Source organism: Triticum aestivum, chromosome 5D, assembly GCF_018294505.1.
Source record: "Triticum aestivum cultivar Chinese Spring chromosome 5D, IWGSC CS RefSeq v2.1, whole genome shotgun sequence".
In the NCBI taxonomy this organism is placed as follows: domain Eukaryota; kingdom Viridiplantae; phylum Streptophyta; class Magnoliopsida; order Poales; family Poaceae; genus Triticum; species Triticum aestivum.
In genome coordinates, this window is record NC_057808.1 from 196,401,314 (window position 1) to 196,425,647 (window position 24,334).

The following is a 24,334-nucleotide window of genomic DNA, read 5'->3' on the forward strand; positions in this document are numbered from 1 at the left end:
TCCACCCTATGGTAACACAAGTTTTGGAGCCTCCTCTAGTTGATCTACTGTATGTTCTAGTTGGTTCTAGTTGACTAATTAGAGCGATCCCTAGCCACCTCTAATCCTCATAATTAGAAGCCAAGTCGTCTTTCTAATCTCCTCCTTCTAATTCTTCGGCGACGATTAGCTCTGGGTGGCGAAGCGCTGCTGGATCGTGAAGACCGTATGCTTGCAACCAAGTAGAGAGGTTGTGCTTTCGGTCTTCCGTTCGAGGAATCGTTCATGGGCGGTTCACGGGATTGCCATCGACGTTCAAGGGACTTCAAGTACGATCTACACCGACTCGTCTACTTCCGTTGCACTCCCGGAGTCGGTAACGATCGTTGATCACAACCAGTTATGCATCTTCCTATTGTTCCTGGGTGTTCGTAGGGCGATTTTTTTGTTTTCTACTATGTTTCCCAACAAAACACTGTCTGAAGGTCTCCTAAATTCTTCTATGCCCATGGCCGACTTCTTTCTCCATTGATAGGGCACGATTCCGCCAACATTGACGCCGGATGGCCTCGTCCATGGCAGCCACGATGCCCGTTTCGACGTGCTCCCATGCGTGCCTGCTTGGAGCTACTCGCTACTCCCCCGCGAGCTGATTTGGAGCGGCGAGTTGCTGAACCACGCGCCGGCTTGAAGCATAAACTTGCTCCGTCGGGCTGGGCGAGGGAGGTGGAGCGGCGAGTTGCCTGGCTTGTATGCGGCGAGCTCGGGGGGTGGGGCACCCAGCCGGCTTTTATGCCGGAGAACTGCTCTTCTTGCTCGCTGGATACCATGGAGAGTGTAGAGAATGTACTGCAAGGAGGAGATAGGGAGCGGAGTTGTGGTGCGATTCTTGCCCGGTGTCTAGGCTCATTTAAATAGCCGGCTAAGGGAGGAGCTTACCTGGTGTTGTGTTTAATGTCGACCCGCTAGTGAATGGATGTGTGGCCGGAGTAGGTTTCCCGGCACACACGCAGGTTTAATGGAGGCGTTTGAATGCGACGAGGAGGTCTATTCGGCCGGGCGTGCAGCGAGTTGCGCCCTTTGCCGGCGCTATGCTTCAACGGAGGAGATAGTGAGAGGTCGCATCCGCTCTAGGCTGGCTTCAATATGGAGCGGCTACTCTACAACAACATGAATGCGAGCAGCTGGCGCCGGATGGGAATGCGCGCAGGCGAGGGGGAGGGTTTTGGGTGGGTCAAGGTGGTCACAAGCGGGTGTGGGTGATGTCTGGACGCCCGCAAAGTTCCCTGAGTTTGTCTCCGGTTTATGAAAAAAAGTGTGTCCAAATCGTCGACCGGATCGATACAAGCCCGTGTTGAATGGCACAACAAGTCCGGACAGCGTTGGATGGCACAACGTATGCGGGTGGTTTAAGGTCGACGTTGGAGATGCCCTAAAGCTACACCACCGGCTGTGAAACAGTGACTGAACGGCTCCTAAATTCTTCTATGCCCCCGCCCCCCTCACCCCCACAAGAAGAACCATTGAAAAAAACATGTCACTTTGGGCGCCATTAGAACCTTCCCTTCTTTTTAGATATTCAATACAGAACTCACATTTTCATTTTTGTCTTGGTGCGGCCATCGCGGTTGATGCTGAAGGGAGACTGTAGCATTTTATTTCGTAACTGAATTTGTGAATCTTGCATACCTTACAAAAGAGCATCCTTTTTTGACGAGTTTCTACGAAACAAAGTTGTTTTACCCACTTTAGGCCTCCTTTGGTTTACAGGAATTTTGTAGGAATTTAAAGGATAGGTCTTTTTAGAAAGAAAAAAAAATCCTTTGGAGCCCTTTGGTTATAGGAATAAATTAATTTTCCTATGTAGGATAGGAACTAATCCTTCTAATTTCAAAGAAAAAAGTATTAGTCTAGACTCAAATGGAAAAGTTTGTGCATCAAATGACATTTTTTTCTATAGAAACTGAGATACATGTCATCTCATTTCATATGATTTTAGTATTCCTTTTCCTTTCCTATAAATCAAAGGAGGCCTTATACGTTTCTGAATTTCTTCACAGTTTTCTTTATGAAACATTAAATTGCATTTTTGCTAAGTTTTGTTTAAAACATGTTCATAAGGTTCTAATAGGTGGCATATGTGGCAGTGGCGGTGGCACCCCCACCTTCAAATTCACGGCCACCTCTGACGCTGACAAGGCATTGCAGAAAAAGTAGACATCGAGAGACATTTTTCACAAAATATTTGGTTGCGCACACACATTTATAAACATGTATGCATGAATTTTTTTTTTTTTAGATTTTAAAACGTGCTTAAAATGCATTTTTTAAAAAGTGGGTGCAGATGTCCCTGGTTTCAGATCGTGCCAACTCTGGATTTCAAGCACTATTTACCTCTGTCCCATGCTCTGGCCTTCAGCAGTAAAGCCACACCACTGGCTGCCAAACACTGTCCTGAATGTCTCCTTCTAAATTCTTCTATGCTCTCCCTCTCCCCCCAAAACCATTCAAAAACACATCACTACCCCCAACATCACTGCAGTTTATGCTGGAGCTTGGCTGATTCTGTTTCCCAACCAACACTCCACTTGATTTATTTTAACAGCAAAAAAGAGAGAAAGTTTATTACTTTCAGGCTCAGTTATGTCTGAACTGCACATTCTCTAGGGCCCAATAATTTTTGTTGTCATGTCGAGCTCTAGCTGTATATCATGACCTTGGAATGTTGCAACTAATAAACATTAACAATTAATTAGTAGGTCCTTTTGTCTTGGTGCTTGCTGATTGGCGTCTCCTGATAGGCCAAGCTAATCAGGCCAATTAGCATAAAGCCAACCACCAAATTATAATACTCCCATTAGCCAACCATCACTTGAGCTTCAGAGATAAAAAACAGCCGTAGACATACTCCCTCTAGCCTCTAGGCATTTGGAGAGGTAGATAAGAAGTTGCAACCTCCATTGGCAATTCCACAAATACATCATTCAGACATACACTGAGAGTCGTCCATAGGTTCGTCGTACACAGACAAACACAGCCATGGTGGAGGACTTCACATTCCCTACCATGCCACCGGTGCCGTGCGGCGCCAAGAAGCTCCCTTTCCCTCACTTCACTTCGCCGCCGCCATGGTTCGTCGTCCCGGCCGACGCGGGAGCGCACGACCATCACCGGCGGTGCTTCTCGGCCGCCGAGCAAGCCGGGAAAGCCAACAACGACGTCTACCCGGGGGGGGGGGGGGGGGGGCGCTCCGAGAGGTTCGCCGTCATGGAGGAGCACAAGATGGACATGCTGTGGGAGGACTTCAACGAGGAGCTGGCCCGGGCGCCGCAGCCGTGCCCACTGAGCATGGAGTGGTCGAGCGAGGCGTGGCACGCCGGTGAAGGCGACGGAATACCATCCCGGCATGTGGATGTGGTGGTCGCCTCCGGTACCGGGAGCAGCGTGGTCCGGCGAAGGAGGCTGGGCCTGATGATGATGCTCAAGCTGCTCTTCTTGGCACGCAAGTCCAGCACCACCTCAAGGAAGACGCCACCAAACTGACAGCAGTTTGGATGCGAGAATTATATAGATGCGTGCATAAATCAATCCCAGGTGTATATATAATATCGCATTGTCGATCGATAAATACATCTTTCTGAATCAATCTTCTAGTTTCTCACTTGCTTATTTTCCCTCGTTTGCGCGGCTCTTCAGAGCTTTGTGCTGCTCAATTCTGGCTATGGGTTCTGTTTGAAATTATCATGGTTTGCATGTTCATTGATTGGAAAACATTTCAGATTTCGGAACCTTAAGTTAGTTTGGAAGATTGAAAAGATGATTCACTCTTTCTTCTTTGGCATTCATTAACCATCATGCAAAACATGGGTAGTGCAGGCACCCACTAACAGTTTAGTGGAAATCATCATGGCAGAATTAATCGAGTCACCTATCACAATGGTTTCGCATCTGTGACTTGATACGGCAGCTAAACTGACAAAGAAGTCAGTTTGAACTAATGAAAATGGCATCAAGAGATTCCTAATCTTTCCACAAGGAAATCATCCCATCCTACTAGTGCTAGATTTTGCTAATTTATCATAAAGAAACGAAAGCAGCTTTAACGAGATAAAACTTTATTCACTACAAATACAAAGGATCTGCAAAATACAAACCAGCCCCACTTGCGTAACTCATACTACTAGTGCTTAAGCGGATGATAAAACACCCATGGAAGATAAGCAACAAGCTCAGGAATGGACATGTGTGGGGGACGCACCAACAAACTGGTTGTGGTTGGTCCCAACTCCCAAGTGGACAGCGAAAAACAGTTGTGCAGAATGTAATGCACATGTCAGCTTGAGGTCATTTGCAATGCATACCAATCTGCACTTGCTTGGTAGGTATTGCATCACACAAGATAAGATTCTATTCTACAAGCTAAGGTAGTTAGTCATGACAGAGCACCGAATTCACCAACGAGAGTAATACCATAATCAAATCACAAATAACCTGACACTAGCCACAAATGCTAAGCAACAGGATAATGACATCATATGATCTGGCAGATTAACTGCTGACTGGAATCATATCCAACACCCTAATTGCACACTAGCTTGTAGAAAGAGGGAGCTAACTAACTATTACAGTATCAGTTGACCTTATTTCTGTGCATCGTGTTCATACAAAGTTGATTTTTTTTTACCGTAGAACAGGCAGGGTGAACACTAATGCAATTCAAAAACACTTCCCATATCATAAATGCAGATTGGTGTACAACAAGGCCAGGGTTCACTTATTTTCTTGAATTACATCTGCACATGAGCATAAGAAATACAAAGGATGATACAGGTATACGGCAATATCAGTATCCCTCTTAAAAAAATATGTTGACAAACTCAGCACCGAACAACTAGCAACCACATCACCTTTCTGCAGGTTGAGGATGGCGCATTATTATTTTTCCCAGTCATACTGCAAGTAGGGAAAATAATAATAATTAAGCAATCAAATAGACGGGCATGTGACTTCCTTTCATCATATCATAGCACCCATATTGAAACCAAATATGATAGGCCGGAGTCAACAGGATCCACTAAGTAAAGTAAACTTCAGTATCTACATATACTGTACCATGATGGATTAGAGAAACTGATATCCTGATTAACTCCCAAGCAAACCTAAAATTACCTGCAAAGACAAACATCCTCTGTCAACTAGATTACATTTTTTTATTCAACCTTCAAATGAAACAGAAAACAGTATGTCAGTAGCATAATCAGCACACAATTTTGTATATAACATAATGGCTAGCCCACGGAATCTATGGTCAAGTTGTTATGGTGCTTATCTACAGTCTCAAACCACAATGATAATAAGAGGTTGATTCTGCTTGCCGAATCTGACCATGTGCTGGTTTCACGCTGCAATTTAGTTATGTTAATTGCACTTACACTTCCATCAGTCTTGAAAGTATCATATTTTCCTCAAGTTCTATTTCTTTTTAGTGCGTTCTTATAGTTCATCCACAAATATATCTACAATCTTTGGTTTCTCAAGGATATCTATACAGACCTGTAATGAGATGCCAAAGAAGACAAGCTAATGTTTACACCTGGAGATACATAGATGATAAATTATATTTTTAGTCTGTGCCTGGTCTTGATAGATTTATCACATACCAAAGTACACAGTGATAGAAAAACAAAGCATCTCCTTGTAACCAAAATAGACATTCGAAAAAGGATGTCATTGTAACCAAAGTAGAGATTCACAATGCAGCACCATCTAACAGGTAACTAATGTACACATAAACATAAACATACAATCTTTCTTTTTCTGTAAGCGGGCTAATGATAAACTTCTTCAGATAGAAACCTCAACCACACGATTCCGACTTCTATTTAGAATTTCTAGCTTCCTAGTGCTGATATAGAAACATAGATGGAATTTGTGAACTGCAGAATTTGAACAAATTTTGTAACTGTAAAGATAAATCTTACCTTTATTGAGTGATAGTCTTATTACATCACTTTGAAATGTTTTTGAGCAAGCCCGACAAAGAACCACAATGTGTTGATTTGTACTCGCATTGCTCACAACAAGATTGTAGTGACTGAATAACTTTCAAACACCTATTAAAAAGCAAACATGATTAGCACTCCTAATTGGTAATGGGTTCTTCTGACAACTTGGGCATCTTCGCCTCATCCGCCCTTGGAGCATGGGCTGGAGGAGGTGGTGCCACAATGCTGCTTGGAGCAGCATTATTTGAGCTTGGGTGTTAACAAGGGAGAAGTAGTGCCCGTATTCTTATGAAAAATCTCCAAGAAACGAAAATTTCTTATGATGAATTAATAGGTGATGCAATCAAAACACCAGCATATAAAACAGGAAATATCGATAATGCTGTCTAGCAATGGTCATATGCTGATACGCAATAAGCACCCAAAACTAAACATGGAGTGCCACAACAAGACCCAACTAAACATGCTCACGCTATCAGAGCAAATAAATAAAAAAATATATGTAGGAAGTCCACCGTGTCATGAGGTCATGATGGCTCCTAAATCCCAATTCTTCCTAGATCCAGCTCCAATGCCTGCCTAGGTCTCCCCAATCCCAATCCCAGGACATGTCCAAGCGTCGGGCTCGAATTCCCCAACCCCCCAGTTACTATCCAGAATTATGCATGAATCCCTTTCAGCAAGCGCAAGAGCCAAGAGAAGGAGAGAGGACGGGGCCGTACTTCTTGGAATCGAAGAGGTTCTTGGAGAGGCAGGCCTGGATGTCGCACGCCTCCTTCTTGCACGGCTCCTTGCTGGGCTGCGCCATCTCGCTCCTCCTCTTGCTGCCGCCGCTGCTCCGACGACGGTGTTGGGGGTTCCTTTGAGAAGAGGAAATCGAACCAACAAGTCAAAGAATCAATTGTTTTTTAGACATAGTCAAAGAATCAATTGAAAGACGACAGACGGTGATTTTGTAGCCGAGCCGCTGGTTGGCCCGGCCCAGAGTGAGTGAGAGTTTTGGGCTCTGACTGGCCCATCCCGCGCTCCGTTGTTGTGTCTTGTGTGGCCAGCCGAGACCCAGAGAGGTAGTGGCGAACTGGCGATGCCGAGGCGACTAGCGAGAGGAAGAGGTTTTCCGGCTCCTCTTGTTCAACCGAGGGAGGATAAGAGGAGAGTGAGTGAGAGAGAGAGAGAGCTTCGACTGAGGTGATGGAGCTTCTACGGATACCACCATCCCTACCGATTCTTGGAGGTAGGACGGTAGATCCACTTGCTTCATCGCTTGCCGATTCATGCTTCCACTAGTAGATGCCACTTGCCCACCACCTGCTTGTGTAAATGCCCAGCCGTAACTAGGTCCCCAGTTTACCAGAGTTCTTGGTATCCTTTGGATGCCCATCTAAGTCTGTTTTCTGTTTATACGTGTATGGCAGTAACCTGACCTCTATAACATATTTAGACAACTGCCTGCCACTTCTCTCAGGAACAGTGTTTCCTTTGCTCAGACAGTACCGGGTCTATGGAACACATCATTCCCTAACCTGGAGCAGCTTACAAACCACCGGGAGAAAGCAGAACCTGAATGGGGGTCGGTCTGCGCAGTGTGCGACGAGTCACGGTGGAGCTTCTGTCTCACATGCAAATGGTGCTCCAAAGGATTCGCCTTTGCCGGATAGTTTGCTTCGTGATGCTCGCATCCTCTATTGTGCATCTCCTGCCATGGGTCATAACAAGGTAAGCCATCTCAAATGCTTTGCTGCTTTCACATCCACGTCACAAGTATTATATATATGTAGATGCTGGGTGATTTGAGGTGCGAAATTTTGATCAAACTGAGGGGAATAAAGGTTATAGCATTTAGAATGCAAAAGATATCCTATCAATTGTTTGTCGATTGGGCTCCTAATCCAACTATGTTTTGCTACTTCAATCTGGTAAGAGAATAAGTTACTGTCGAGCTATATTATATACAATCCTTGCTTAGGGACATCCTGGTATCAAATCATATTGTGCAAGTTGTGTGTCCAAACTCCAAAGTGTAAATAATGTGAAATAAATGGTACATCGTAGCATAATCATGACATGTCAAATTGTATTGTCTGATTTATATCCTAATATATCCAGTATAATGGTATTTAGGAAGCACATCCAGAATCAAACAAAAGAGTGCCAGCAATAGTTGATGCTCTCGAAAAATTGGAGCTTACACCAAAGGTATGTAAGCAACAAAAAAAAACTTCGCCTTCTTATACCTTTTGTAATATTATATTTATAAGTTTTTAACAGATGTATTTTCCCCTTGTCTTTTAAATTTATCTGTGCATAGACTTCAGTTAAAAGTGGTACGCTCTATTTTTTTCCAAAAGTATGCAGTTGCATGTCCTTGCATGCTAAAAATCGACTATAGAGATAGGTAAACAAAGAAAAAGATACTCCCTCCGTTCCATATTAGTTGTCACTTGTCCATAATAGAACGGAGGGAGTACATGTAAGTGTTTTCAGTTAAATCTTGATAAGTTTTGCATATTTCTTTCTCATATCCTCATCTGTACTGCATCGCATCTCACTGAAAAAATCAATGTTCTAACATGAGCTTGTATTTTTTTTTTGTATCCAGCATCGGGGTTCACAGGTTCTTGAAATCCAAAATTTCTACCCTGCTTCACTTGATGATGTTGCACGAGTTCATTCAAGAACATACATCACTGGACTTGAAAAGGTAATTGCCATCAAGCGTTTTTGTTGTTGTCGTAGTCCTACTTTGCAGAGAAGAAAAAGAAGAATTCATAGCAATTGCTTCTGATCTGCATTACCTTTTCCCAACTTAATAAAAAATTAAAATCTTGTTAGTTGAAAATATATCAAATCGACTATAAAAAAACAGCTTTAAAGAGGTCACTATTGCAGGCTATCAGTAAGGTTTTGGATGAAGGTTTGATATTCATCGAAGGAACTGGACCAACATATGCTACACAGACTGTAATGCTCTATGCACTTTCTTAATTCTTTTTCTTTTTTCTAAGCCTTTCAGAGGCAGTCTTCTGTGCACTTTACTGTTTCATGAATGCACTGCCAGAGGCTGTACTTATAAACCTTCTATTTTCAGTGCTCTTATACTGATGGTATGATTCATTCCTATCAAATCAAGAGAAATTTTGGTCTTGCCTTAAAAAAAAGGAAAAAAAATGTATTATCTAGTGACCTGGTGATTAGTTGAGGTCTTGATATTCATGCTGTGAATGTTAGGTAGAGCTGCATAGCTTGCTGCCTGTAAACATGTCACCTAGCAGCTCAGATGTTATGACTGGCGTCACTTATAGCCGGAGGAGGCCCAATGGCGCGTCTAGTTAGGGGCTTGGCCCAACTTATCTTTATTTTTATTAGCTCATTGAGGATTATATAAACTCCTGTAAGGCCACGTTTTGGAATTAAGCAATAAGTAGCCGCCTCCTGCGCCACTCCCTCCTCCTCCGCGCGACCACCTCCGCGCGACCACGGCGCCGTCGCGCCACCGCTCGCGCCCAGCTCCTCGCCACCCTCCCTTCCACCCCTACAACCTACAAGTTAGACCTGGTAGGATCCCAGCTCCTATCAATCTGGTGTCAGCTGTCTCGGGATCGGTCATGTCTACACCTCTTCCCACCACCACCCTTCCGCCGCCGCCGACCACCTCCACGGCTGGGGCGGCGTCCTTGTCGGGCCCAATGTCCTCCGCCGCCTGGACGCCGCCGATTGCCGTCCCCGCCGTCTTCACTCCAGAGGAGATGACGACTGCCCTCTGGGACCACACCCAGGCGGTCGCGGGCATACGTACCTTCCTCGCAAGCCCCTATGGGCCGCAGCCGCCGGGGCCCTTCGTCACCGCGCCGCTGCTGCCGTAGTTGCCACCGTGGCAGCCGCCCCCCTCGGCGACCCCCTTCACCCCCGCCGCGCAGTAGCCGCCGTGGCAGCCGCCACCCGCGGCGCACGTCGGTGCCTCCACCATGCAGCAGCAGCAACATCCCCACGTTGCTCCCACCATGGCGCTGCTACACCAGCAGCTGCAGCTGCAGCCGCCGCCGCCGTCATCCTCGACCTAGGGCGTCCCAACGACGGCTCAGGGGGTGCCCATCCACCAGGTCCGGTTCCCTCCATCGCCATCACCGTTGCCGGCCTGGCTCGCCGGGTCCCTTGAGCCGGTCTACACGACGGCCTCCGGACAGCCGCACGTGCCGCCCCTGCCGGTGCCGTCCTCGGCCATCCAGTTCGGCGGGCCCTCGGGCTCCATCGACCCCTACGGCGGCGCCGACGGTCCCCTGTTCCAAGGTGGCCCGCTGATGCCCACCTACTCGGCGCCGTTGTCCTCGCTACTCCGCATCGATGAGGTGTACCCCTCCGTCATCCACGGCCAGACACCGCCGCGTTTCTCCAAGCTTGAGTTCGCCACCTACGACGGCACCGTGGACCCCCTGAACTGGCTCAATCAGTGCGACCAGTTTTTCAGGGGGCAACGCACGCTCGCGTCCGACCGCACCTGGATCGCCTCCTATCATCTCCAAGGCGCCGCACAGACATGGTATTACGCCCTCGAGCAGGACGAGGGCGGCATGCCCCCATGGGAGCGTTTCCGCGAGCTTTGTCTCTTACGCTTCGGGCCGCCGATACGCGGGAGCCGGCTGGCGGAGCTTGGGCGCCTACCCTCCACCTCCATGGTGCAGGACTTTGCTCGCGTCCGACCGCACCTGGATCGCCTCCTATCACCTCCAAGGCGCCGCACAGACATGGTATTACACCCTCGAGCAGGACAAGGGCGGCATGCCCCCATGGGAGCGTTTCCGCGCGCTTTGCCTCTTACGCTTCGGGCCGCCGATACGCGGGAGCCGGCTGGCGGAGCTTGGGCACCTACCCTTCACCTCCACGGTGCAGGACTCCGCCGGCCGCTTCCAGGCCCTGGCGTGCCACGCGCCCGGCGTGACGGCTCGCCAGCGGGCCGAGCTCTTCGTTGGCGGTTTGCCGGATCATATCCGCGTGGACGTGAAGATGCGGGGACCACAGGACCTCCCGACGGCCATGTACTATGTCGGCGCCTTCGAGCGTCACGTGGTGGCCATGCAGCAGGCGTCACCGTCCCGGGGCGCCCGACAGCCCGCCCGGCCGCCACCGACGCCACCAGCGCCGGGGCGTCCGGCCCAGGCCCCCGCAGCGCCCAACGCTCCGGCCGCGACGTTCCGACGGCTCACCCCAGCCAAGCAGCTCGAGCGCCGTCGTCAGCGGCTGTGCTACAACTGCGACGAGCCCTACGCTCCGGGCCATGTTTGCCCGCGCCTGTTCTACTTGGAGGCCGCAGACTACATTGAGGAGGCCGCCGCCGCCGCTGGGCTGGGCGACCCGGCCCTTCCATTGGCCGATGAGGTTCCTTCGGGGCCGGACTAGGCGAACGCCCTCGTCTTCTCCCTCCATGCACTCGCGGGCATCCGGACGGAGAAGACTATGCTGCTGCCGGTAACGATCAACGGCGAGCGGTTCCTCGCACTCCTGGACACGGGCTCCACCCACAACTTCCTGCCAGGGGCCACCATGCGCCGCCTGGCGCTGCAGCCGACCGGCGGGGAGCAGTTACGCATTACCGTAGCCAACAGTGACCGTCTCCACTGCCAGGGTATTGCTAGGCATGTCCCCATCATCTTCGGCGCCGAGCAGTTTACCGTCACCTGCGTCGGCATCGACTTGGGCCGCTTCGACTTCATCATCGGCGTCGACTTCTTGCGGACTTTGGGTCCCATCCCCTGGGATTTCGACGCCATGACGATGATCTTCTGGCGCCTGGGTCGCCGCGTGCGGTGGGAGGGCGTGGGCGGCGCCTCCCCGGCGGCTCCTCAGCCCCAGTTGACGGCGGCGCCGTCGACGCTGAGCATCCCCTGTTGGCTAGCCTGTTGCAGCAGCACAGTGACCTCTTCAACGAGCCGCAGGGCCTGCCACCAGTCCGGCCCTACGACCACCGTATCCACCTGCTGCCGGACAGCGCTCCTGTCGCCGTGTGACCGTACCGCTACCCCCAGCTGCAGAAGGACGAGCTGGAGCGGCAGTGTGCGGTCATGCTCACCCATGGCATCATCTGGATCTCGACGTCACCATTTTCCGCGCCGGTGCTCCTTGTGCGCAAGGCCGACGGTTCGTGGCGTTTCTGCATGCCAAGACGTCCAAGGACAAGTTTCATATCCCATCGTGGATGAACTCTTGGACGAGCTACACGGGGCACGCTTCTTCACCAAGCTCGACCTCCGTTCGGGATATCACCAGGTGCGGATGCACCCGGACGATGTCGCGGAGACGGCCTTCCGCACTCATCATGGCCACTTCGAGTTCTTGGTGATGTCCTTTGGCCTCTCCAATGCCCCGGCGACATTCCAGGAGTTGATGAACGATGTGCTCCGCCCCTACCTGCGCCGGTTTGTGCTTGTTTTCTTTGATGACATTATTATCTACAGCTCATCGTGGCCGGAGCACATGCAGCACGTGGCCATCGTCTTCAACGAGCTTCGCGCGCACCATCTGCACCTCAAGCGCTCGAAGTGCTCGTTCGGCACGACATCCGTCGCCTATCTCGGCCACGTCATCTCGGCGGAGGACGTCGCTATGGATGCCGACAAGGTCGCGGCTTGGCCAACGCCGCACTCGCCGCGGGCCCTCCGCGGCTTCTTGGGCCTCGCTGGATACTACCGGAAATTCATCCGGGAGTTCGGCCTCATCGCAGCCCCACTTACGCGCCTACTGTGCCGCGACGCCTTCACCTGGGATACGGAGGCGACCGAGGCGTTCCAGACCCTCAAGCAGGCTCTCACGACGGGGCCGGTCCTCCAGATGCCTGACTTCGACAAGCTGTTCTTGGTGGACTGCGACGCCTCGGACGCGGGGTTTGGCACCGTCCTCCATCAGGGCGATGGGCCGCTTGCGTTCTTCAGCAGGCCTTTCGCCGCGCGCCATCACAAGCTCGCGGCCTATGAGAGGGAGCTTATCGGCTTGGTGCAGGCTGTGCGTCACTGGCGGCCGTATCTTTGGGGGCGGCCGTTCCGTATTCGCACGGATTACTACAGCCTCAAGTTCTTGCTGGACCAGTGCCTCTCCACCGTGCCGCAGCATCAGTGGATCAACAAGCTCTTTGGCTTCGACTTCACCGTCGAGTACCGTCCGGTCCGCCTCAACACCGTGGCCGACGCACTGTCCCGCCGTGACGCCAACCACGACACCGACACCATCGAGCCCGCAGGGGCGGGCCTCTGCATTCACTCGGGGTCCTCCTTCGCCCTCATCGACGACATCCGTCGGGCCACCGCGAGCGCTCCGGATGCGCAGCTCCTTCGGTAGCGCCTCGACGCCGGCGACCTGGAGGAGCCGTGGCGCATCGCTGATGGCCTGCTCCTGCACGGGCGCCGGCTCTTCGTGCCGGATCACGGCGACCTCCGTCACCAGGCCCTGTTGCTGGCCCATTCGGCCGGTCACGAGGACGTGCAGAAGACCCTTCACCGTCTCCGAGCAGATTTCTACATCCCCGGCGATCGGGAGCTGGTGCGAGACTAGGTGCGGTCTTGCATGACGTGCCAGCGCAACAAGACGGAGACACTGCGGCCGGCGGGGCTGCTACAGCCCCTGAAGGTGCCCTCTCAGGTCTGGGACGACATTTCCATGGACTTCATCGAGGGCCTCCCCAAGGTGGGCGGCAAGTCCGTCATCCATACGGTGGTCGACTGCTTCTCCAAGTATGCACACTTCATTGCGCTCGGCCATCCCTACACCGCCGCCTCCATGGCGCGTGCCTTCTTCGACGGCATCGTCCGCCTCCACGGGTTCCTCTCTTCGATCGTCAGCGACCGTGACCCGGTGTTCACTGGTCATGTCTGGCGCGATCTCTTCCGGATGGCGGGCGTGAAACTGCGCCCGAGTACGGCCTTCCACCCCCAGACGGACGGACAATCTGAGGTGGTCAACAAGGTGATTGCTATGTATTTGCGTTGTGTTACACGTGATCGTCCCCGTGCTTGGGTGGACTGGCTCGCTTGGGCGGAGTACTGCTACAACACCTCCTACCATTCCGCCCTGCGCGCCACACCTTTTGAGGTGGTCTACGGCCGGCCTCCACCGCCCATCCTGCCGGTTGACCCCGGGATGGCCCGGACAGAGTCGGCTGGCGACCTTCTCCGCGGGCAGGGATGAGATCCTTGTCGAGGTGCGCCAGCGTCTTCTCCAGGCCCAGCAGCTGTCCAAGAAGTACTACGACGTCCACCACCGCGAGGCGGAGTTTGCGGTGCGCGACTGGGTGTGGCTGCGCCTCCTTCACCGCTCCACGCAGTCACTGGATCCGCGCGCTAAGCGCAAGCTGGGCCCTCGCTACGCAGGACCGTTTTCCGTGTTGGAACGCATCGGCAAGGTCGCATACCGCCTTCAGCTTCCGCCGGGCGCGCGCATCCACGACGTCTTCCATGTGGGCTTGCTGAAGCCTTTCCGCGGGGATCCGCGGACGGCCACGCCGGCGCTTCCTCCAACCTCTGATGGACATCTTCTTCCGGGTCCAACAAAGGTGTTGAAGGCCCAGCAGCGCCGCGGAGTGTGGCATTTGTTGATCCAGTGGCAAGGCCTTCCGGAGGAGGACGCCACTTGGGAGCAGCTCGAGGAGTTCCGTCAGCATTTTCCAGACTTCCAGCTCGAGGACGAGCTGTTTGCGCAGGCGGGGAGAGATGTTATGACCGGCGTCACTTATAGCCGGAGGAGGCCCAATGGCGCGTCTAATTAGGGGCTTGGCCCAACTTATCTTTATTTTTATTAGCTCATCGAGGATTATATAAACTCTTGTAAGGCCACGTTTTGGAATTAAGCAATAAGTCATAACTATTGCCCGGCTCCCTTCAGGAGTCGGAACCCTAACCCTAGCCGCCCCCTGCGCCACTCCCTCCTCCGCGCGACCACGGCGCCGTCGTGCCGCCGCTCGCGCCCAGCTCCTCGCCACCCTCCCTTCCACCCCTACAACCTACGAGCTAGACCTGGTAGGATCCCAGCTCCTATCATCAGAACTATTCTGGCACCTCTCAATCTCTCAGTGCAAGTTGAAAGGAACATTAGGACAAACCATTGTTTAAACAATGTAACAAATACATTATTTAATCTATTGAAATGAGCAGAATTTCGCTTATGCGATGGAGCATTTTGTGCCCCTTTTTTATAAACAAAATGGAACAGATAGTGAAATTATTAGTCTTACTTATGATAGAGGAAGTCCAAGATGATATTGTTGTGTGCAGTGTTAATAAGAGGATGACTTCTTATGATAAGATTATTTGAATTATTTCTCAAAGATAGTTCGTGCATTCTTTGACTAGGAGGATAGTTCATACTTTCCTTTGGCCAGGAGAGAGTTCTTAGTTTTCTTTGACCCGGCGGATAGTTCGTACTTTACTTCCTTAATTGAATTATGTACAATTGTTCTCATCAACATTTAGATATTCCTTCTCTTTCTCTAAGTAATTTCATAGTTCATACTTTCCTTTGGCCAGGAGAATAGTTCTTAATTTTCTTTTAACTCGGCGGATAGTTCATACTTTTACTTGCTTAACTGATATTATGTACTCCCTCTGTCCCATAATATAAGACGGAGGGAGTACAATTGTACTCATCAAAATTTAGATATTCCTTTTCTTTCTCTAAGTAACTTCGTTGTTTATGTAGACTTTCGCAGAATCACTTCTTTCAGCTGGTGCTGGAATTACATTGGTTGATTCAGTGGTAACTAATTTTCTTCCAGTTGATTTCCTCGGTGGTTTCAGCGTGTTTCTTATTTCATGATTTAGTAAATTTTCCTTTGCAGTGCTCGTTTGCCAAGAAATGTTGTATGTTTTCCTAGGTTGCAGCATCAAAGCTGGGCCTAAGTCCACCTCTTGGATTTGCGCTAATAAGGCCACCCGGACACCATGCTGTTCCTGAAGGTCCCATGGGCTTTTGCGTCTTTGGGAACATTGCAGTTGCAGCTCGGTACGCTCAGTGTCAACATGGATTGAAGCGAGTAATGATAATAGATTTTGATGTTCACCATGGCAATGGCACATGTGATGCCTTTTATGACGATCCAGACATCTTCTTCCTCTCAACCCACCAGGTCTATCAGACTATCACCTTACATACTCACTGCTGACTTATTTTACCATTACCATGATAGTCATTTTCCTTTCTGGATTTGGTGTATGTAGCTAGGAAGCTATCCCGGTACTGGTAAGATGAATCTAATTGGTCAGGGCAGTGGCGAAGGAACAACGCTGAACCTGCCATTGCCCGGTGGCTCAGGTGACTACTCAATGAGGTGCGCCTTTGATGAGGTCATTGCTCCATCTGCGCAGCGGTTCAAGCCCGATATCATCCTCGTTTCAGCTGGGTGAGTTCCTCAGAACCACATTATTATCTTGAGAACAGAAACATGCCAAAAAGGAAAGTTAAGATTCTCTGGAGTTGTTCAAATACACGGTGGCTTCTCATTCTGAATCTCAATCATGTAGACAATGAAAATTGTTCATAGTATTATTGTATCTAAACTATTGATGTTCCACAAACACACGAAGTTGACTCCACCCACCCTTCTATCAGCTACGACGCACACGCGCTGGACCCTCTAGCGGGTCTGCAGTTCACGACGGGCACGTTCTACATGCTGGCGTCGAGCATCAAGCAGCTGGCCAGGGAGCTGTGCAGCGGCCGCTGCGTCTTCTTCCTGGAAGGTGGTTACAACCTGCAGTCGCTCTCCAGCTCTGTGGCTGACACCTTCCGCGCGTTTCTCGACGAGCCCAGCCTCGCTGCTCAGTTCGACGACCCGGCAATGTTGTACGAGGAGCCGACGCGGAGGATCAAGGAGGCGATCGAGAAGGTCAGGCATCTTCACTCGCTCTAGGTTACGCGCCAGGAGATGAGGTGTAGACTCTACTGCTTGCAGCGCACGCACCATGAAATCAGATCACGTGTTGCATTTGCAGGTTCAGAGAGTGGGTGTGTGTGTTTGAAACATCTGCTTGCTGGTCATACACACTTGGTTAACTGCTGTCAAAAGCATTGATTTATTAGGGATCCTACACACATAATACAGCTGTGTGTGCAACTGGGCCATACATAGAATTGTGTGTGCGTGCGTGTGTGTGTATTTATTGTGGATCATGCGTGTATATAATACTGCATTTTGCCCTTCCAAACAAAAATTACGTTATCTATCTCTAACTCCTTATATCTATCTTTAAACGCTACTATACTTGTAACAATATGAGCATTATCGATGATGGAGAAGATCACTAGAGCAAGAGATGAAGTGGAGGCCCGTGCGTAAACTGATGTTATCATTCTTTGCTTCCGCAAAGATGTTAACGAGTGGCCACCATCAGGCACAAGGAGTGTTGAGTCTAAGTGAGGACCTGTTGGAGCAGTTTTTTTTTATCAAACCCCCCTAAACCAATTTTTTTATACTCCCTTGTTCCGTAATGTGCATTTTAAGTCAAACCTCGCAAACTTTGACCAAGTTTGTGGAGAAAAACATTTCATCCAGAATGCCAACATCATTAGTATCATTATAAGATGCATTTTCATATTTAAGCTATAAATGGTTTTATTTATAAAAGTTGAGTGATGAAAATGCGCTCTGTATTGACTCAATCACAGCCGATACAACTTATACACAGAGGAGTCGTAACTGAGTGCCTGATAGAAGTGGCACGCGGGCCAGGGCGTGAGTCACGATACTAAATACATGGAAACAATACGTTTACATATACAAGAGGATACACAGGTATATTACATGCTAACAACCCCCCCCCCCCCCCCCCCCCCCCCCCCCCTCAGCTGGAACGCCATTCGGTTGGACGTTGAGGCTGGCTCGAAACTAATGGAATGCCTGTAAGGGAAGGCCCTTGGTGAACAAGTCCGCAAACTGAGAACTCGATGGGACATGGAGGACGCGAGCTTCACCAAGTGCCACACGGTCGCGGACAAAGTGGAGGTCAATCTCAATATGCTTCGTGCACTGATGTTGGATGGGATTGGTTGCAATATATGAAGCGTTGATGTTGTCACAATAAACCACTGTTGCCTGAGAGGGAGGCCGCCGAAGTTCATGTAGCAGTTGTCGCAGCCAACACGATTCGGCGACGCAGTTTGCCACACCGCGATATTCAGTCTCTACACTCGAACGCGACATGGTCGCTTGACATTTGGATGATCAGGACAACAAGTTCTGCCCGAGGAAAACGCAATATCCGGATGTGGACTTGCGTGTGTCCGGGCATCCAGCCCAGTCAGCATCCGTGTATGCCACAAGATCATGCGAGGACTTGTATAGCTGCAAGCCGAAGTGTGAGGTACCACGGAGATATCGAAGAATACGTTTGAAGAGTTGCATGTGTGAGTCAGGTGGTGCATGCATGAAGAGACACACTTGCTGAACCGCATAAGAGAGATCCGGCCGAGTGAGGGTGAGGTATTAGAGAGCTCCAGCAAGGCCGCGGTATATAGTGGGATTGGCCAAGAGTGCACCGTCACTAGCAGACAGTTTAGACTGTGTGTCGACGGGGGTGGAGACAGGCTTGCAGTTGAGCATGTGGGCATGGTCAAGAATTTCGAGAGCATATTGTTGTTGACACAAGAACAGGCCGGGGGTGTTCGGAGTGACATTTATGCCCAAGAAATGGTGAAGCTCGCCTAGATCGGTCATGGAGAACTCTTGTTTGAGGGCATGGATGACGTGGTGGAGTGTATGTGGTGTGCTCGCGGTGAGGATGATATCATCCACATAGACGAGGAGATAGGCAACGGAAGAACCATGGTGGAGAATGAAAAGTGAGGAGTCGCTCTTGGAAGCGAGAAACCCAAGGGACAATAAGAAGGACCGAAATATGTGGAACCAAGTACGGGGAGCTTGCTTTAAGTCATAGAGAGACTTACGAAGGAGACACACATGATCGGGGTGCGAGTGGTCCACAAAACCAGCGGGCTGAGCACAATATACTGTCTCCTTGAGGTCACCATGGAGGAAAGCATTCTTGACGTCGAGTTGGTGAATGGGCCAGGAGCTGGACATGGCAATGCTGAGCACAACTCGAATGGTGGCTGGTTTGACCGCCGGGTTGAACATCTCGTCATAATCAACACCCTCGCGTTGAGTGAAGCCACGAACCACCCAACGGGCCTTATAACGCGCCAAAGTACCGTCGGTGTTGAACTTATGGCAGAATATCCACTTGCCAGTTACCACATTGACACCTGCAGGTTTGGGAACCAAAGACCAAGTCAAATTCTTAATTAAAGCATCATATTCCTCATACATTGCATGTTGCCAATTTGGGTCCTTGAGGGCGGAGCGGTAGGTGGGAGGTATATGCAAGATTGAAGTAGACGTGGTGTTGGCAAGGAACAGGCGTTTGGGTTGGCAAAAACCGGACTTGGCCCGGGTTTTCATTTTGTGGGAATTGTGAGGAGGTTTAATCGGCAGTGCCAGAGCAGGGAGGCGTGGCTGCGTAGGAGTGGAGGGTGCGGAATCAGAGGAGGATTGCATGGGGTCCAGGATAGAACTGGAAGATGCGTGATCTGATGGAGATCCGAGGGCAGGTGGAGCAGACGCGGTGGGCACGCAATCCAAGGGGCTTGGCAGACTCGGTGGTGGCGCATCCCGAGATAGTGCTGTTGCGAATCGTTGCATGGAAAACAACAAAATTCTACGCAGACGCAATGATCTATCCATGGAGATGCATAGCAACGAGGGGAGAGTATGTCTAGGTACCCTCGTAGACCGTAAGCGGAAGCGTTTGACAACGCGGTTGATGTAGTCAAACTTCTTCGCGCTCCAACCGATCAAGTACCGAACGCACAGCACCTCCGCGTTCTGCACACGTTCAACTCGGGGACGTCCTCCGCCTTCTTGATCCAGCAAGACGGCGAGGTAGTAGATCAGTTCCGATAGCACGACGGTGTGGTGACGGTGATGGTGATGTGATCTCCGCAGGGCTTCGCCTAAGCACTACGGAAATATGACCGAGGGAGTAAACGGTGGACGGGGGGTGCCGCACACGGCTGAGACAATGTTGTGTCCTTGTGTGGCGCCCCCTCCAGAATCATCTAGATTACAGATTTCATAACTGCATTTTGCAAGAAGAGAGTGCCTCCCATTCTCTGGAGTAACTAATCGATTACGAAAAATTGGATCGGATTTTGCAGTTCTTTTTTCTGCAGTGGTCTTCCCTCAGGGATGGGAGAATATAGAAGGTGTATATATAGGTGGGAGGGGAGAGGAGGCAGCCTAGGGCAGCCAGGGCACGCCCTAAGGGGCTGGCCGCCGGCCCTAGGGCTCCTGCCCTTGCCCCCCTTCCTTGTATGAAGAAGGGGGAAGGAAAGAGGGGGGAGAGGAAAGGAAGGGGGAGTCCTACTCCACACTTTCCTTTCCCTCCCCTCTTTCCTTCTCCTCACAGGGTCGGCCTCTATATAGGTGTGTTCCCTCTATTGCCCCATCAGGCCCATATCTTTGCCGGGGTGCCCGAAACTCCTTTCTGGTGACCCGATAAGTACCCGGTACCCTCCGAAACACTTCCGCTGTCCGAATACCATCGTCCTATATATCAATCTTTACCTCTCCACCATTTCGAGACTCCTCGTCATGTCCTTGATCTCGTCTGGGACTAACAACAATCGGTCACCTAATCACATAACTCATACAACACTATATCGTCAACGAACGTTAAGCGTGCGGACCCTACGGGTTCGAGAACTATGTAGACATGACCGAGACACCTCTCCTGTCAATAACCAATAGTGGAACCTGGATGCCCATATTGGCTCCTACATATTCTATGAAGATCTTTATCGGTCGAACCGTTATGACAACATACGTAATTCCCTTTGTCCATCGGTATGTTACTTGCCCGAGATTCGATCGTCGGTATCTCTATACCTAGTTCAATCTCATTACCGGTAAGTCTCTTTACTCGTTCCGTAATACATCACCTCATGACTAACTCCTTAGTCATTTGCTTGCAAACTATGATGTGTATTACCGAGAGGGCCCAGAGATACCTCTCTGATACTCGGAGTGACAAATCCTAATCTCGATCTATGCCAACTCAACAAACACCTTCGGAGATACCTGTAGAGCATCTTTATGATCACCCAGTTACGTTGTGACGTTTGATAGCACACAAGGTATTCCTCTGGTATCCGGGAGTTGCATAATCTCATAGTCAAAGGAATATGTATTTGACATGAAGAAAGCAATAGCAATAAACTGAACGGTCCATATGCTAAGCTAACGGATGGGTCTTGTCCATCACATCATTCTCCTAATGATGTGATCCCGTTATCAAATGACAACACATGTCTATGGTTAGGAAACCTTAACCATCTTTGATCAACGAGCTAGTCTAGTAGAGGCTTACTAGGGACATGGTATTTGTTTATGTATTCACACATGTATTTAGGTTTCCGATCAATACAAATCTAGCATGAATAGTAAACCTTTATCGTGAATAAGGAAATGTAAAATAACAACTTTATTATTGCCTCTAGGGCATATTTCCTTCAAGTGCGTGGGGACGGGGGAGAATCGATGGACGGGTGCGAGCCAGTGGGCAAGCTGCGCGTGGAAGGTGGGCCAAGGTTGTGGGGCAGCTGGCGCGGCGGGATGGGCGTGCATGGTGGTGTCCCATCGGTGCATGGGGCGTCCCATCAAGGCGGGTGGACTAGTACGGGTACGAGGTTTGGGGGGAATCTGGCAGTTGGGGGAAGGGGATTGCACCGGATTTGTTGTGGGAGGCTGCTGTGAGGGCGAAGGTGTGGGAGGCTCGTACGGAAAATTGCTCTCATCGAAAATTACGTGACATGAGACTATGACGCGTCGAGTGGCGAGATCGTAACAGCGATAACCCTTGTGCTCGAGGGGATAGCCGAGAAAAACACAGCGAGTGGAGCGAGGAGAGAGTTTGTGGGCACTTGTGGCATAAAGGTTGGGGTAGCAAAGACAACCAAAGACGCGAATATGATCGTAGGTGGGGTGAATGTCGTGCAACATGTAGTAGGGAGTATGACCGTGAACCGTGTGAGATGGATGTCGGTTCAGGAGGTAGGTGGCAGTATGCAATGCTTCGACCCAGAAGGGCGGGGTGAGATTAGCTTGAAGAAGGAGAGTGCGGACAACGTCGTTAGTAGTGCGAACGAGGCGCTCGACCTTACCATTTTGAGGAGAGGTGTGAGGGCATGAAAACCGGTAGGAAATACCGTAGGTGGAGAAGAAAGTGTGCAAGGTGGAGTTGATGAACTCACCGCCGTTGTCACATTGTAATGCTTTAATGATCACGTTGTATTGGGTACGAACGAAGGAGAAAAGGTGTTGCAGCGTGGAGGAAGTGTCCAATTTGTGACGAGTGGAAAGGACCAAGAAAAATGTGTAATCATCAAGCACAATCAAATAGTATTGATATCCGGAAAAACTTACAATGGGGCTTGTCCATAAATCACAGTGGATCAACTGAAAAGGGGCAAACATCTGACTACTAGATGAAGAAAAAGGGAGACGAGGTTAGCGGCCTAGTTGACAAGCATTACATGGAGTGTGCACAAGTTTATTACAGGAAGAAAGAAAATCATGAGCGGCTAATGACGAAATGGCTTGAGGGCTTGGGTGGCTAAGACGACGGTGCCACACGTCCGCAGTGGAGACAGTGGCGGAGAGGGCAGTGCTCCAAGACTTGTTATTGCCAAAGAAAGGATAGAGGTCACTAGAGCTAGCAGAGATCATGATTACCCTCCTGGTGCGAAGATCCTTCACAAGAAAGGCATAGCGAAAAAATTCAATTGAGCCAGAGTTATCTTTGCTGAATTGACGAACAGAAACGAGACTAGTAACAACACGTGGTGAAAATAAGACATCTCTAAGATGAAAGTTGTGATGAGGGAGGGTGGTGGGTCCAGAAGAGTGGATGGGAAGATGAGTGCCATTGCCAACAACAATGCTAGAGAAATGACACTTTAAAGAAGAATTAGAGTGGCCGAGGTTACCAGGGTTGCCGGTGACGTGGGACGTGGAGCCGCTGTCGAGGTACCATTCATTTGGCGCAGAGCCAGTGTTGGGGAAACCGTGAGCGCTATAGGCGGCATGCAGCATCGCGAGGTGATCCCACGAAGGCTATTGTGGAGGAGGCGGCGCAGGGTAGCCCGAGAACTGCATTTGGTAGGCCTGAGCATGCGAGCCGGGAAGCGGACCGAGCATGCCAGCACAGTTCGAAGGAACCCAACCGAGGCACGGATTGGGCAGTGCCATCCCGTAGGGGGCGAACAAGCCCATGTAGGGATTGGGCACGGGCGCAGAGATGTTCTTGAAGCCGCGCTGCCCCTGATCACCACGGCCGCGTCCACGGCCACAGCCGCGCCCGCGTCCACGGTCACCAGCCTCCTGGTGAGTGCCGGAGCCGCGGCCTTGCTGGTGCCCATGCCCGTCGCGGTCGGGACCACACTCGACGGAGCAGTCGCCGCAATCACCGGTGCGGGTGCCCGACGGGCCGGCCTGGCCGGACGAGTTCCCAAGAGGAGCGGAACCATCGGTGATGGAGGGGATGGTGACGGGCTCGTCGACGGTGCGCTGAACCAGGCTCTCCTCCGCAAGCTTGAGGTGGGATAACACCGTCTCGAACGGCGGCAAGGGAACGGTGTCGCCCAAAACGACGTGGATGGTGTCAAGGCGTTTGTCGATGCGGTGGAGGAACTGGGTGGTGAGATCCACCTTGGTAACCGCGTGATCGATATTCATAAGTCCGGCGGTGAGAAGCTGAACGAAATATGCCCTAGAGGCAATAAAAAAGTTGTTATTTCATATTTCCTTATTCATGATAAAAGTTTATTATTCATGCTAGAATTGTATTGATCGGAAACCTAAATACATGTGTGAATACATAAACAAACACCATGTCCCTAGTGAGCCTCTACTTGACTAGTTCATTGATCAAAGATGGTTAAGGTTTCCTAACCATGGACATGAGTTGTCATTTGATAACGGGATCACATCATTAGGAGAATGATGTGATGTACAAGACCCATCCGTTAGCTTAGCATTATGATCATTCAGTTTTATTGCTATTACTTTCTTCATGTCAAATACATATTTCTTCGACTATGAGATTATGCAACTCCCGGATACCGGAGGAATGCCTTGTGTGATATCAAACATCACAACATAACTGGGTGATTATAAAGATGCTCTACAGGTATCTCCGAAGGTGTTTGCTGAGTTGGCATAGATCGAGATTAGGATTTGTCGCTCCGAGTATCGGAGAGGTATCTCTGGGCCCTCTCGGTAATACACATCATAAGCTTGCAAGCAAACGACTAAGGAG

The 24,334-nt window shown here is 50.3% G+C and overlaps 3 protein-coding genes across 7 annotated transcripts; 2 read left to right on the forward strand and 1 right to left on the reverse strand.

Moving 5' to 3' along the window:
- Nucleotides 1-2,858: 2,858 nt before the first annotated feature.
- Nucleotides 2,859-3,625, forward strand: LOC123120048 (uncharacterized). The gene has a single exon (XM_044540056.1). The coding sequence runs from the start codon at nucleotides 3,019-3,021 to the stop codon at nucleotides 3,520-3,522; it is 504 nt and encodes a 167-aa protein (XP_044395991.1). The 5' UTR covers nucleotides 2,859-3,018; the 3' UTR covers nucleotides 3,523-3,625.
- A 1,069-nt stretch (nucleotides 3,626-4,694) lies between these two features.
- Nucleotides 4,695-7,039, reverse strand: LOC123120049 (cx9C motif-containing protein 4). 4 transcript variants are annotated; one of them, XR_006459273.1, is made up of 5 exons: nucleotides 6,707-7,039; nucleotides 5,961-6,092; nucleotides 5,092-5,148; nucleotides 4,887-4,932; nucleotides 4,695-4,772 (listed from the first exon to the last, which is right to left on the reverse strand). XR_006459273.1 is itself a non-coding variant. In XM_044540058.1 (3 exons), exons 1-2 carry the CDS (start codon nucleotides 6,790-6,792, stop codon nucleotides 5,987-5,989), a joined length of 192 nt encoding a protein of 63 aa, XP_044395993.1. In that variant the 5' UTR covers nucleotides 6,793-7,038; the 3' UTR covers nucleotides 4,695-4,932; nucleotides 5,961-5,986. The 4 variants fall into 4 exon arrangements, 1 of the variants encoding a protein (XP_044395993.1); XR_006459272.1 differs by having other exon boundaries at nucleotides 4,695-4,932; XR_006459274.1 differs by lacking the exon at nucleotides 5,092-5,148 and having other exon boundaries at nucleotides 6,707-7,038.
- On the forward strand, nucleotides 7,022-17,185 carry LOC123120047 (histone deacetylase 14). 2 transcript variants are annotated; one of them, XM_044540054.1, is made up of 9 exons: nucleotides 7,022-7,218; nucleotides 7,450-7,700; nucleotides 8,106-8,180; nucleotides 8,584-8,685; nucleotides 8,874-8,945; nucleotides 15,663-15,719; nucleotides 15,838-16,089; nucleotides 16,181-16,362; nucleotides 16,572-17,185. In XM_044540054.1, the coding sequence occupies exons 1-9, from the start codon at nucleotides 7,176-7,178 to the stop codon at nucleotides 16,870-16,872; spliced, it is 1,335 nt and encodes a 444-aa protein (XP_044395989.1). In that variant the 5' UTR covers nucleotides 7,022-7,175; the 3' UTR covers nucleotides 16,873-17,185. The 2 variants fall into 2 exon arrangements, with proteins under 2 accessions (XP_044395989.1, XP_044395990.1); XM_044540055.1 differs by having other exon boundaries at nucleotides 7,033-7,218; nucleotides 7,456-7,700.
- The last annotated feature ends 7,149 nt before the right edge of the window (nucleotides 17,186-24,334 follow it).